Consider the following 15,584-nt stretch of genomic DNA (forward strand, 5'->3'; position numbering starts at 1 on the left):
TCTGGAGGAGCTTTTGGCAGTCGTACCTGCCACTGCACAGGTACTTATTTATACATTATACATTTTAAAACTCCGCCTCCATGCTGGGCTGTCTGTGGCTGACGCAAGCATTTGCACATGGATCTGTTTTCCTGCTAGACTGATCAGTTTCTGTCAGGAAGCCTTAAACACTATTAAGCACTTGGAAGAAATATGTAAATGCACATTTTAAAACTCCCTCGTGATGCCGCCGCCGCCGCCGCTGTCATTTCTCCGCCTGTCGGTCTGGCATTTCATTATCATCCGGGCAGCTGATACATTTGTATCAGTTTACCTTTTCAGTAAAAGTGTCTACACCTGTAAAATGAAATTAATGTCCGCTGCGCTGATTCATGGCACTGGATGCATGTTAAAGCAGAGCTGCAGACAGCGGCATCCGTACAGTTGAGGTCTTTGGGCGGTTTAATCTGGCTTTGTGCATGTGCGTGCTTAAAGACCTTCTCAGTGCAGACAGAATGGCTGGGGCCAGGCTACATAGTTTACTACCATCCCTCAGCAATGAGGTTAGGCCAGCTGGGGGCCGGGGACTCTGTCATTTCTTTCTACAACGACAGCAAGTAACCAGCGCCATATGTGGAAAATGACTGTTTTCATAGCACGTTTCAAGCTAAATTATATTTTGTACCACTTGTGCAGTAAATCTTGAGGTGAATGTTTTTTGTTAGCTCTGTCTGTTTCAGGTCAGCTTCTGAAGCCCCCTGTGGAGATAGAGAGAGAGAGGGGGGGGGGCGCAGCAGATGCATCTGTACATCATAAGCCTGCAGGCCATCGTCGTCCAGCCCTCCTGACCACCAGAGCTACCGTGTGTCCGGAATCAGTGCATTCACCGCACCATCAGACACATGGAGGCCATCATCACAGCACATCCACCCGTCCAAACACCAGCTACTGTTACACATTCATTCGAGTACTATCTCTAAGAGAATAATTAGAGCATATTCGGTAATAAGCTGTTTGATGTTCTTCATTTTGAAATCACCCGAATCATTGGATCCACCGATTGAGAGACGAGAGCTGGAGAATCCAAAACTGGGGAGGCTTTCGAAGCTTAGCTGTGTACCGTCTAGTTTCTGTGTGAACTGTGGAACTGTTGGCACAAACTAGTCGGGTCAATCAATTAATGAAATAACCTCAACCGAGTTAATGACAATGAAAGACTGTGATTAATCAGGATTATATGACAGTTTGCCATTGAACTTGGCAAACTGGATAAATTACAATTTCATTTTTCAAGCTTTGGGGGTAAAGTTGTGCAGCATGGATTGTTAGTCCGGAGATTAACTTGATGCTGTTTCATAAATCCCAACCACCTTTTCTGTATTTCCATGGCAACAACTTGAATCTACGCTTAAGAAATGTTTGCATGTGTGAGGATTAGAGGCCTCTTACTGTAGGCAAAGCCTAACACGATTAGCTCATATTAGCAGCTCATTGGTGCGTGTGCACCGATGCGTACCGTACCTCGCACCAATGTAGAGTGTCCGATTGACTTGAAGGATCCTCTGGATGTGCAGGGGCTCTTGTCTCAGCCATGTTCGGTGGGGACGGCCCAGAAACACGGGGTGTCTCCTCGCCACTGTCAGTGAAAGAGAGGCAGAAACTCACAATAACCGATACATCGAGCTGACATCCGTCTTTTACAAAACGCTTTGTATCATTTTGTTGTGACAGTTTAGAAATGATGACAGGTGATGCAGCGTTTGGAGAAAAGCATTTGAAACGGCAGCGCATCTGCCACATTGAGCATGAGCGGACAAAAAGGAGAGTACAATCCGAGATGCCAGAAACAAATACGCCTCTGGAAATGAAATCGTCTGAACATACGTCACTGTTATATTTGATATATCCTGCAAACACGTTCGGCTCAGTCAAAGACAGTGACACATGGAAGCGTTTTAAAAAACATCAAAACGTAAAAGTACATGTTCAAAGTGTTTCAGAGGACCAGGAGTTCAGTACATCGGAGAAAGCAAACCTTTGTGGAGGAGAAATCAAAGATGTCACTTCTGGAGCATTTTTTACATTTATTTTTTTCAGGTATTTTTTTTTTTTTTTTTTCTGTTTTCCAAATGTGCAAAGGGAGCTGAGAAAAAAAATCAAATGGCGAGAGAATGAGAAAGAAAAGCTACAAATAAAGCTGACTGATTTAAAAAAACACACACAGTATGGTTTATTTGTCTTTCACCTTGACTTTGGTGAACGAGAGCTTTTCCTTACATCTGCTCTCTGATCCTTTCTTCCCTTATCCATTCATCTGTTTCCTCTTTTTATCCACGTCTGTTGTGCCACTGCTTTATTTCTACGCCGTAATTCCATCCATCACTATTCAGGCCTCTTCAAATCATTCTCCTCCTCCTCCTCACCTTCAATGTTCTCTCTCTCTCTCTCTATCCGCCTCTAAACATGTCAGTCAATCTCGATGAACTAGCGTTTTGGTCTACTTTATAGATGCTTTGAACCACAGCGGCTAAGTTTAATGCCTCACATCCAGCGTAGCTCTCAATCGAATGACAACCTGCACTGTTTGGTATTGATAATTTGAGAAAGGTTTGGATTCAGCTGGGAAACCATCAATCAATATCATTGAACTGCAATCAATCAAGGTCTGGCATAAACTGCAGACTGCCACGCTGATATGGAGACTCAAAGTCTGAGTGTTAAAGAATTCTCTTGAGAGAGAGTGTGTGTGTGTGTGTGTGTGTGTGTGTGTGTGTGTGAGGGAGTTCTGTCCTCAACTCTGGACAGCAGTCAACGCCCTTTGTGTGCAAGCCTGTCTGGCGGCAACGGTTTCCTCCACGCTCTCGCTTAAATTCAACACCCTACACATTTTGGGCGAGACCCCACACACTCGCCCGCACATGACTAGCCGGGAGAGAAACACACAAGGGAGTAGGTGGCTCGAGGGCGAGCAAGTCAGGAGGTCAATACCTTCAGTGGGGATGACGTTGAGGGGCCCCAGTTCCTCGGGGAACGCCGACATTGCTGTTTGGAAGAGCCAACACAGCAGGAAGAAGGAACGAGGGGCCGCGGTCGTCATCGCAGCACAACAGAGGGATCTGCGGACATTTTTTAAAGAGAAAATGGAGCGAGTGGTTACTAAATGAGGCAGAGGAGCGAGACACAAGCAGACATTCCACCCATCCAGTTACTAATTGGCGAGGTGGATTTCCTGACTGAAGCCATATCTTTGTATTCCCATAGCAGCTGTAATTCTTCCGTCTGATGTGAGGGAGATAAACAGCCGCTCAGAGTGAGCCATTAAAGTCATCTGCTCAGGGAGAAAGAAATGCAGCGGCGCAACATGACCACATCAGACAGCTCGCCACATGCGTGATACACTGGAGAAAAATGAAGAGGCGGCGAAGGGGCAACATCTCGGGGGGAGACAGGGGGCAGCTTAAGGCTCGTGAATGGAAAATCTGTGTAAGCTCGACAACGCTCAAAATGTCAAGCACGATCCCGGGTATGAAAGACTCAGAGGGAGGGAGAGGAGTGGGAGGAATTGCTGAATTGAATGCTTGCAAGCGACACTTAATCACCTTCCTGACAGACTAAACTGTATTTTTCACGCGGTGGTACGAGGGCACATTCAGGTCTCGGGTGGGATTCATGTGGACACAAATGATGCTCAAATTAAGTTACACTCGGTGATCAATTTAGAAATGCATCAAGCACACCGTCTCACCGTCCTGTGGGGGAAAACCGCTCAGGATGGCTATTAAGCCACGGACCTCAGACACAGATATGTGTGGCGAAATGTAATGTCTCACACAACAGGTGCTTTTATTGATGCCTCCTATTGATATGCAATCATACTTTTTCTTTCTTACTGTGAACCCGGCACGCAGTAGCGCTTTCCATGAGTCGTGCTGTAATTGACCCCACAACGCGTCTTTCATCTTAATATTTCGGCGCTCAATGCATCAGCGAGTAATTTGTTTTGCAAATGAAGTGGCGAGACCTTCCATTTCCTCTGCCACCAACGCAACGCACGCCACGCTACATCTTGAGTTTGAATACTCAAAGTAGCATGTATTTATGCAAAACTCTTTGGCATACGTGAACAATGTGTCAAACGATGCAAAACATGTTTTGCTGAATGTACGGTACCCGATATGCGAGCTTCACGTCTCTTTGTCCCACGTCTGTTTCCATTCAGTTCACGTGCACCGTTTTGTATCTGAGAGCTTAACTGGCACCTTTATGTGTATAATGCAACTTAGGTTATTGCAATATAACAACATCTGTAATAGTAAGTATAATACAATAAATTGACTTGCACATAAGTGATGCTTGAACATGTCATTCCTAAATTGTGGACATAAATATCCCACAGTAACAGCCTTCACTCTTCTGGGAAGCCTTTCCACAAGGATTTATTCCCATTCAACCACCAGACCATAATTGAGTTTAAGCACCAACGTTGGGTACGCTGCGTCATAGCAACGGTGTCGAAGGAGGTTCAGGTCAGGCCTCTCGGGCCGCCAAGCAAGAATTTCATTACAAATCTGACAAAGAGCACTGAAAATAGAAAACTGTTTGTCCCAAACTTTACCACAAAGCTGGAAATAAAATGCACGCTGGTTTTAACAGCAGTCCAGACAGAGAAGAGCTGTCAAGTCAGGAAAGTGACTGGGATGTCATTTATGAGCGAATACATATGGGTCGTTAACATTAGGCACCAGGAGCTAAAAGAAAGAGTGACACTTATTGGTTATTTAGTTGTAAGAAAAACCATTCATTTTTTTTATATAAAAACTTGGCCTAAATGGGGGGGGGGGGGGGTATATATATATTGTATTTGTGTCTAGTTTAAATTGAAATGTGGTAAAGTACAAGATAACATGCAACAGGACAAAGAATGAAACGAATTCTTGCACACTAAACAATTTCCCTCTTTCAAGCTTTCAGCTTTTTTCTCTCAATTACTCACTCTGGACGTCACCCGAAGGATACAAGCAGCCATTGTGCAGCCCATCGGTTTAATGAAGCCCTAGACATAACCTTATCAGGACAAATAATCTTTGTGGGACATTTCTAAAATTCCCTGCTAACCCTAATCCATCAGCCTAAAAGTGGGAGGCGTGCTAATTACTCAACACCCACAAGCAAATTGCAGGAGGTAAAGGGGAAATAGTCAGCGAGCGAGGTCACAGAATAAAAAGAAAGCGACTGAGTTAGAGATAAGCAAGAAGTCTTTAGAAAGAGAGAATGAGAGAATTAAGGAAGTCAGTTCATCCAATCAAATATTCTATTGTTTCTGTTATTACTAATGCATGAATAAATGGCAGGCAGTACGCATGCGATTAGTATAATTAGACACCCTGGGTGACACAATTTCATGGGACCATAGAATAAGTAGATACACACAAGCATGCATGTGTGTGTGTGTGTGTGATAGGAGTGTCAGATTTAAAGCATGACTGTAATTGTGACAAATAGCTGCAGCTGAGTTCATTCAGAAGTCACGCTGCATGGCACAAGCAGCAAAGTGCAGTGTTACGCTATAATAGTTAAACAAGACAAGTCAGATATGGATTCTGTCATTTTGAAAAAAACAATAATCTAAAATAGTCAACCTCGGGGTGCTACAGCGTGGTGTGTTCAAAACTGCAATAGTAACGCATGTTATTAAAGTCATATTGAAGCTGGCAAGCTCCAGTTCCAGAGTTGGCTCCATGCTAAAAACTACACCATAACTTAGAGTCCGTTCTTTCACAGGGCGACCATTGTTTCCAAAGTCCTGACATTCCAACCCCATTCTGGTGCAGAATTACAGAATTTGTAGCATTTTCACATTAAAATGTATCAAAATGAAACATCTTCTTGAGGTGCACGTACCTCTATTATCCTAAAATGTTTCCAACCGCATTGAACCCGAGAAAAATAAGTCATTAAATTCAAGGTAATGGTGTAGCCTGTAGTTTTTAAGCCTTTTAGTCAGGGAAGTAAAGACAACCTTCCTTTGATTGTTTGCAACTCTCAAGCTTGATGAAACAGAAATGACTGACATTCCGTTTCAAATGAAGAGTGGAAGACAACTATTAAAAGTTATTGATTAAGACACTTTTACTATTTTCAATGCCACAATTTATTTATTATTTGTTTATTTATCATCACTCTTCTCTTCAGTAAAACTAACTTTGATTTTTTTTCAAACAGCTGTTAAAAGAATATATATATTTTGTCATTTTATTTAGGGTGGTCAAAGTTCATTTCCCAAAATGCAGTGACCAGTAAATATTCTGTGTTTAATACAGATGGCAAGTTACAAAAATAAAAAAGACGATAGGTGGCTTGAGTTTAAACATCCCAGCCTCTCCTAGATGTCCTTGTCATCCATTACTCATGAAACGGGACTCCTGAACTCACCGCCATGCTCCACGTCTCTTCAACACAATTCACAGACTTGTTAACTTGTCTCTATTCACTGACCTGGATTATGCGCGGTTTGACAGGTAATTCCTTAAACAAGGTCATTATTTAGCATCCGAGTCAGTGGGAGAGAGAGAGAGAGATAGGTGTGGATGGTGTTAAGTCTCCCTGGACGCCATTAACACCAACTCAGAATGATCTTCTCTGTGGCCAACATAGCGAGACACAAATCTCCAGCCAATCACTGACAAGAAGTGTCTTTGGAAATCCCTAATGAGGACTGAAACTTGTCTTATACAGGCTAAAAGGACTGTTTGGATATTAGAACACCGAGTTTGTAAAATGAAGGTACTAATATGTTCTGAAATGCCCCCCCCCCCCCCCACACACACACTCACTATAGGTCCCCTGGCTCTTGCTTTCTCATCTCCTCAATCTGCCTTCCCTTTCTCTTCCACTATCTCCACATTGGTTTCTCTCCTGCTTTCCCCTTAAGCCCCAGTCGTGACGATGTGCACAATCTCAGAGTGTTTTCATTACACAGCCATGAAGTGCTTGCACTAAAAATTGGATGGTTGAAAGAAAACCACGATCATTGCATGTCCTAGATGTAGGAAATGATAATAAAATAAGACTCGGCATTAATGGGGACGCTAGTGGTTTGGGCATTTATGATTAAAATGATTCACAGAAGGTCTGTCAAGTGTTATACAGAGCAGGCATCAGTGCTGCTAGAACACAGTGCTCAAGCAACAGGCTGATATAATCCAGTTTTCTTTGGGTGCCCTGCTTCAAAAAGCCTGCAGAGGAAAAAAAGGACTTCAACCGTGGTCTGTTTCCACTCAAATCCTTGTAGCACCATTCTCCAAGGCAAATTATATTTATGTTTACCAGAAAGATATGAATGCTTCCGATACAATCTGCAGTTAATGCATACTAAGGAACCAACCGGTAGTTCCTATAATGTGCTCCCAAAGAATAGTCATCTAAATAATAATAACTAAATATTTAACGGTTCAGCTAATGACTTTTTTTTTTGTTCACTCTCTTGTCTTCATTATTATAATTTAGTAGCTAAAAACCCTGCTATAAAAAAAACAAGAGCAGATATTGACTAGCATTCTGGACATACCTCAAAAATGCTCATTCAATACATGTTAATGTTATTCCTTGTCTACTAGATGCATGAGTAGACCGCTGTTTCCCATATCAACTCGACGTCAATGTTGTGTTAACAGCTCGGTTGAGCTGCAAATCTAATCAATGCACACAGTTTCAATCTTAAAGTTCACTTGCATTCTGCATAATTGATACTAGTTGCACAGATATGTGAATAAAATGGCCTCCAAGGCATCGTTTGCTCTTGTGAGTTTGCAGTGGTGAGGGCTACAGTCACAGTGAGCGTAAAGAATGATGTAGTCGTGCCTGAACGCCAACCTCAATGTTGTTCACAGTTTCCAATAAAGCTCCATAAAAAGAAATAAAACTGGAGGAGAGCCAACAACAACCCGAAGGCTTTTCAAGCTCTAATAACCTTTGTTGTTGTGGAGATGGACTCCAACGACCAAAAGACCTTGAGAAACACTTAATAACATTTTAAGGGGAATTAATGTTCGAAGAATAACTACTCTGCCGCAGGCACAAGGGTGAGCTCCACTTTGGTCTGCTTTTATTGTCCCACAACAATGAGATTACCTTCGGAGATCATCAGGTGCATGAGCAAATATATACAGTGAGCAGTGGGGAATTTAATGGCTGTTCCGATTTCTTTATGTGGATTTAATGAGACCCAATAGATTACCAGACACTAGCCTCATTTTCACATTAAAGAGAAAAGAGAAGCTACATTATGGAGTGTCTGGAATCAATTTTGACCGAAAGGTGAAAGCCTGATGCTGCTTCGATCTCCCTCCATCAGCAATAACAGAAGATGTAGTGTGTAGCAAGGCTGTGAGCAAGAGAGGGAATGAAAAATAAGCTGTGAGAAATAAGGCTGAGAGGTATAGGATTTGAGGCAGAAATGGAAAGCAAGAGAGTGGCCATAAAATCTGGAGGCTGGAGAGTGAGGACACAAAGCAGGACAAAGAAAATGCCCAAAATAATGCACTGCAGGGAGCGATGAAGAGATACAGAAGTGAAAGAGAGACAAGTGAGGCATTCAAACAGAGAGGGGGAGTCACACCGGAGATAAAGTCAGTGAAGCCAAAGAATGTCCAGAATGGGATAGTCAGAAGAGAGGAATAGCATAAAGCTCATAGTACACTTGCAATGCTAGATTTATCAGCATATTAAACCCAGAACAGCCTAAATCGCAATTTCATTGCAGGTCTATGGAAAAATGCAGGCGGTCTCTTAAAAAGTAATTCATGCTACATCATATCTAACAGCTTTACATACACATTCTACTACATCTAGTGCATGCTCCCTTCCATGTTTCCTCGAAATATAGATATTTGACCTGACAAATGGGGAAACCGTTATTCGTTTTAAAACACCTTTGTAAGCGCTTTTATATCTGCTTTAAAGAACTAGATGACGACGGCTAATTCAGAATGCTGCTTTCAGGGTCGTAACAAAAAAAAAAAGAACAAGGTTGCTCACATCACACGTTGTTTGTCAGATCTCTGCAAAAGCTCCTAATTAGTTTCAGAATTGATTGCGACATCTATAAAGTCTCGCACGGCTTTGCTCCACAGTCAGCAACTGCCTGATCTTATTATTACTGCCTGCCTTCATGTGGGTTTTTTGTTAAAGGCTTAACTGATAACATGATTTGTGTAGATTGCATTATATTTGCTTCACCCTGAACGCTGCTAGAAAACGTTGGACAACGTCGGTTTTTCCTGGTAATTATTGATTGTCTCAGACGTGGATGCAAATATATACAGAAGCAGACATAGCAGACATAGCACCTCTTCTAGGCTGTGCCAAACCAAACCACAGTCCTGTGATGCAGGAAAGCCCTCCACCAGAGTGAAATTCAAACATGATTAATTCGTCTAGCTTGAGGCTTGAGTGACCTTCAGACAGTTGACTCGGAATTTGTATCATCATGCAATCCCGGAACGTCTGTCGCATCCCTAGCACTTACAGTATTTAAGGAGAGAGAGAGAGGGAAAAGAAGCAAAAAGGTCAAGAGGGAAAAGAAAAAGTGTGTGTGGGGGGGGGGGGGGTGCACAGTAAATGAAAAATGAGGAGTGACCTTTGCACGAAGAAACAATTTTCCCATGCAATGTAGAAACACCACAGTTTCATATGTACAGCATGTTCAGTAAGACTAAACTTCTATCAGACTCAGCGATGAGGACATGTCTTTTGGCTCGGCTACCTGACAGTCAGGCCAATTACATGCTTAGTTCATTGTCTTCTTTTCATGCCACACAATCTGTCTAATGGAGATAGAAATTCAAGGGATTTAAAGGCTGATGCTGAAATAAGATCATCTCTGAGTTTTCCTCTTCGGTACTTGTGCTCCCATTAACAGGCAAAGAGGCTGCCCGGCTAAAGAGCGATGGATGACAGAGCAGTAATGTACTACCTGCACTAGCTTATTGTTGATGAATAGATATCTTAGAGTTTTACCGGAGTTCTCACCAGAGCTACTGTCGCCATCATTAACCTTCCACATCCTCAGAATTACAGCAGCTGAGACGCCGCAAAGCAGAGAAGCTGTAGCTGCAATCTGGAACGAGTGGAACAAAGATTTTGAAGCTCGGCCTGCATAACCTTCCAGGTTAATTATAGTCCGGATCTCCAGGAGGAAGCCTCACGAGGAGCACTGAGTATGAATATTTGATTCACTCTACTGCAAATACATTACCTTCCGACTTGCTTCGCCCTTTCTGCGTTCTCATTTTAAGCTTCAATTGGCCTCTCAGGACACGGAGAAGCATCGTGTCACATCACAACAGAAGATAAGGGCATGACCTTTTCGTTCCATAGCAGTTTACTACCATCATTAGCAGGGTAGGGCTCAGGGGCCAAGGCCGTAAATCACACTCGAGCTATCCAGCAGGGGAGCCCAGCTATACTGCGGCAAGAATAAAAAGAAAAACACACTCAGAGACTGACAGGAGGCTAAAAGCAACTCCATCCATCACATGCTGGAGGCTCCATAAAGCCAGTAAAGGAAAACACACGAGGCGATAATCTCCACCATGGTTATAAATAATGCAGAAACCTTGCTAATGGCAATAAAAGCCTCTGCAGCATGACAGAATCCCTCTTGATGTGATTATTCGACTAAAATTCCCCCCAAGGACATTTATTATCCTGGATAAATACTCAGGAGTAACTAAATGGGGCAACATGTTCCCATCCGGAGACTGTTTGTGAATCAGATGGATTTCTTGAAATTGCAACAAGTGACTGTCGGTAGAAAAACAAGAACAGATTCTACTACAAGCTGTGTTACGTGTTTCTGCACAACACTGCCGTTACTCATAGCGTGGCGGAAGTGGAAGGGAAATGCAAATATTTTTTTCCGATGATGAGTCATTCTCGCAGAGTGAAAAACAATAAACGGTTCAACAGCACAGCGGGCTTCGACGAGATACTGCATTGAAGTTTTTACTGTTTTTAATCGGAATATTGAGCCTTTAATGGGGAATAAAGCTGTGATGTACTTAAAGCATGGTGGATGAATGACTGCAATAATACTAATATCACAGCGAGGTAAAAACAATCTTCTTGGAATTCAGAAAAAGTGGGATTTGTTTTTGTCACTGTAGCTCATGGTTATTCAGCATACTTTCTGGAGCTGGCATATTACGTCAAAACTTGATAATGTGGCTATCGATGCTAATCTTGCCATCTGAATTTGAATTTAGTTTTAGTCCTGTGTCAAGTCTCCTTTTATTAAACCTGATTAAACCTGCTTTTAATCAGATAAAGTCAGCATTGTAAAAAATAATTTTGTGATTACATTAGTCAATATTTTTAGCCTGGAGGGGTTTTTTTTTCAGGGTATTATTCTCCTTTTGCTTATAATTAACTAAATATTATCTGGTGGAAAAACAGGTGGAATGATTGATACTGCTGCTTGGAAGAAATTGTCTTCTGTCGCCTGATTCTGAAGTCTTAAAATCTCAAGTCTTCAAACTAGGCTGTAGCATTCAGGATGTCACATCATCTGTGTCCAGATTTTTTGGGTTTTTTTAGTCGTGATGCCAAATTTTCCCAGCATATTTATCAGTATCGAAAAGCAATTTTCTCATTTTCGAGAGAGACATTGAGGCTCAGTTTCTTTTCCCAGAGGAAGTCAAACACAGCAGGCCTCTCTCAGCCTCTGATTTCACACCGACACTCATGCACCCAAAACTGTAGTTGTGCATACACACACACACACACAAAATACATTATCAGCTTTCTGGACTCTCTCCTCTTCTTTTGCCATCATGCTCTATCTTCCCTCGCCAGAAATCGGCCACCTGCTCATCCAATTTATTCTGATATATTCCACCTGTCTCGATTTCTAGATGCGTTAATGCACCACACTAACTCCGGCCCCGCTCTTGCGCTTCATCTCACCCAGTTGACTTTGAATGTCACATGTTGCGTGACACGTGGACACGTGGATCAACAGATATCTCCAGTGGACAACTGTGCACGGAAGGCAGCTGTGAACAAAGACACGGGTCCCAGCATGTGTGCTGAGCAGTAGATGCAAACAAACAAACAGACAGACATGTACACACACACACGCACACATGCAGTGTAATTGCATTGCAGGCATAACTCCCAGGCCTGGCTGTGCGCGGGTTTGATCTGCCCCACCGTGACTGAAAGGCATGTTAATCAGTGGAAGAGGCTGCCAGCTCAGCCCTATATGTCTCTATCTTCTGCACTCCCCCCTGTCTGTCCCCCTGCTTCTATCTACATCCATTCTCTACAATCTGCCTTCGATCTTGTCAAATCCACTTTCTCCACCTCATTGCATTTATCTCACATTCCTCTTATCCTCCCCCTGCTCCTTTTTCAAGCTCTCATTCCATCGCAGCAGAAAAATAAAAAGTAAAAAAAGATTGTCTTTTTGCTCTTACAGTTTAATCCCCAGCACAACCTCGCACCTCCAACCAAAAACCAGATGCTTTATTTAGAAAGCTTCAGTAAAGCCCTCATGCACAGCATATATATAAGTGTTAATAACTTAATTGAAATAAAGATGTCACATTTTACATCTGACACCACTGTTGTCCTCTTCCCTCCCCCTTCTCTTTCCCGTCATCCTCCCGCGCCCCGCCCCGCGGGTGTCTGTGTTGAAATGGGTTTGGATACGGTGACTGGGTCAGGGTGGATGGAATGCGGGATGCTGGATGGGATTCATGGGGAAAGTTTCAAAGAAGCGGCTGAAGGGCAGAGAAAGAGAGCAGGATGGAGAAAGAGAGGGCGGTAAAAAGCGAGACAGTTGTGCTGCGAGAGATCTAGCGGGTCGTGTGTTTACAGAGATGGCTCCAAATGAGCCTTCCACCAAAGCAGTCAGTAATAAGTCATGAGGTGAGGGGCGGGGGCGGGGGGGGGGGTCATTTAAGTGCAGACAGCGATAACAATGGTGAGAGGGGGGGACAGAAAAGGGGGGAGGACATGAAGAAGTGTGGTGAGTGCATTTAATCCAGACAGACGAGTGTGCCCACTCAATAGCCCCGCACGCGTTGAGCGCGAGCACAAAAGGATTCTTTTGGATGTGCCAAACAATGGCGCAAGGCCAGCAGACACAAATTAAAAAGAGATGTCGCTTGACCTGAATGGACCGAGGCAGACGGTCGCTGCAGCACTTGGCCTCCATCCATTGTTAAAAACGTAAATGCACTGGGTGACACACTTCAGAAATGACATCTCGTTGGGGTTTTCGTCGCTCAGTCACAAAGCGACATCGATTCCTATTTACGTAGAACCGGTTCCAGCGGCTTCTTGGCCATGGATGTTCAGCAATGTCATTTAGTACCTGGCGTCTCATGGAGCAGATTGAATCAATGAAAGCCATTTCCCTCGGAGGTCGACGGGGCACGCTCTGTTTGTCAAGTTCATTTCATGCAAGCAGAGAGGAAACAAAGAGCGGAGGAACATGTTGGTGAGCTGTCATTTATGTGACGAGGAAACCAAGAGGAGAAACGGCGCTCAGGTAAAGGATGCAGGACATTCGTCGTATTGATTGTGACGGCAAAGGAGGGACGTTGAAGGGGTGTGAGGCAGCGCGGTTCTCTCTGTGTTACCCGTCATGTGGTCAGTGGAGTGGAAAGAAGCGTCCCATCTGAGCCTTTTCAATCCCACATAACTAAATCAAGAATCCAACACACAGCTCCAAATCAGCCCTAGCTCACACCCCCATATTTTATTTTTTTTATTCTCTGAATAACAGGGTAAGTGGTTCGTTCATTGAATGGCCTGTCTCTTGGCTTTCGGGGAACCGGGAATAACGTTGCAGAGCCAAATAGATGGAGACTAGCCCCCCCACTGCTGTGGCTGTTGGCAGAAGTTGCCTTTTAAAAACACTGAGAAGAGGACAAACATCAAGGCCGTGAGGAAAAAATACCCCTACCTGTTTGCACAACAATTCTCCCTCCAAAACCTCACAAATAGTCTGGGGTTTAACTGGATGATGGACGGATGGATGGACGGATGGATGGATGGGATGCTTTGTGCTTGTTGGCCAATTTTGCATGAAAGGCAAATTCCTCTTTCGGATCCTCAACCTGTGATGTTCATGGAATTCGAGGAGCAGCTTCGTGATGAAGCAACTTCCCTTTACCGACTTCCGCTAAAGTCACCATGCCCTACCTCTGTAGAGATTTCCTGCCTTTTCCAGAGTGAGCCCGACCAGCCCTGAGAGAGCATAGATATAATGCGTGCAGCGTGTGTAGGCGGACACGCTATAAGCAACCCCCCCCCCCCACCCACCTCAAAGAAAACGGGCTGCACTTTAGTCAGTAGAGGAACTGGCATCATGGCTACTTTTCACTGTGTCTGTCTGCATGTTAGACAGCAGAAAGCCTCCAGTTTGAGCCAGCCTTGTGTTATTATTGAGGTAAAAAAAAAAAAATACAGTTGAATTGAGGCTTTTAAATGGCTCCTTTCTACCCACTCTGAAAGCCACCTAGGGGTTGGGGGGGGGGGGGGCAACCCCCCTGTGGGATGTCAGTGATCCCATGTGTCCCATTATTGTTCAGTGCATTAACAGCACACACAGTGACAGTGTAAAGCCCTTATGCACAGCATATACCGGTATATAAGTGTTAATAACTTAATTGAAGTTGAAACGTTCAAGCAGCAGCTGAAGTTCCGGATGCTCTGTGCTGCACATTTTCTCTCGACACCTCAATGATACCACGAGCGCCATAAGGCGACACACAACCCACGTCTTTGTCTGCTGTAAAATATTCCGCCATGCTGCTCATCTTGTGACTTTCCCTATTTTTTTTTTTGCCACAGCTGCAAACAATAGCTAAAAACAAGATGTAATGTCCCAGCAGAACATTGCTCACATTACAAGCGGGGTGCCCTAAAGAATCTTGGCTCACGTGAGCACAGAGTCCTTTCCCTGTTCTGTCGCTGCACATGGCAATTAGAAGTGAAGCAATGCTCCAGGCCGGCATTGATCCTACAACAACAACCTGGCTGTTTATTGACTGATCTCTGGGGTTTCTCTGCTGCACAGATGCCCCGAGGCCACTTTGTTGGGTTCCAGCTTTCCCTCTTTGTCTCCTACCCCCACCCCCTGTATTTTGGTGACCATGTGAAAAACAGCACTATTCAATATTCCCTTGCTAATGTCAAGCATGGCTTTCCCCTTAACAAAGAAGTCCAGCCTTGGAGCTCGGAGGCTGTTATTATTTAAGTATAAGACTGGCATAACAGTTTGATCAAGGCCGAGCTCGCCTCCGGAGCTGTGGGCTTCACTCTCCTTTAACATTGAGTGGAATTTCTGAATACAACATTTTGCAGGCATCTTTTCTGTCACAAACACAATGAAATGTTCAATGTGTAAATGTGGAACCAATTTAAGAATGGCATCCCGCTGTGAGATGACAGTTTAACCAAAATCCTCTGAACTGAAAATGAAGGAACCTGCGAAGTCTTTACAGGAAAACTGTGTGAAAACAACAAAGGCAAAGGCAGTTTTATTAAAAGGCGCACTCTTTATCTGTCAATCTTCAAAGTCGGAATCCTAATGT

The 15,584-nt window shown here is 43.6% G+C and overlaps 1 protein-coding gene across 1 annotated transcript in view; it reads right to left on the minus strand.

Annotated features, from left to right (window-relative positions):
• sema6bb (sema domain, transmembrane domain (TM), and cytoplasmic domain, (semaphorin) 6Bb) overlaps positions 1-15,584 on the minus strand; it is a 94,282-nt gene that overhangs the window by 46,066 nt on the left and 32,632 nt on the right. The window contains exons 2-3 of the mRNA XM_068743103.1: positions 2,968-3,095; positions 1,501-1,615 (exon numbers count right to left, since the gene is read on the minus strand). Coding sequence (XP_068599204.1) covers positions 1,501-1,615; positions 2,968-3,076 — 224 coding nt within the window. The 5' untranslated portion in view covers positions 3,077-3,095. The remainder of the gene's footprint in view (positions 1-1,500; positions 1,616-2,967; positions 3,096-15,584) is intronic.

Source organism: Brachionichthys hirsutus, chromosome 9, assembly GCF_040956055.1.
Source record: "Brachionichthys hirsutus isolate HB-005 chromosome 9, CSIRO-AGI_Bhir_v1, whole genome shotgun sequence".
NCBI lineage: Eukaryota > Metazoa > Chordata > Actinopteri > Lophiiformes > Brachionichthyidae > Brachionichthys > Brachionichthys hirsutus.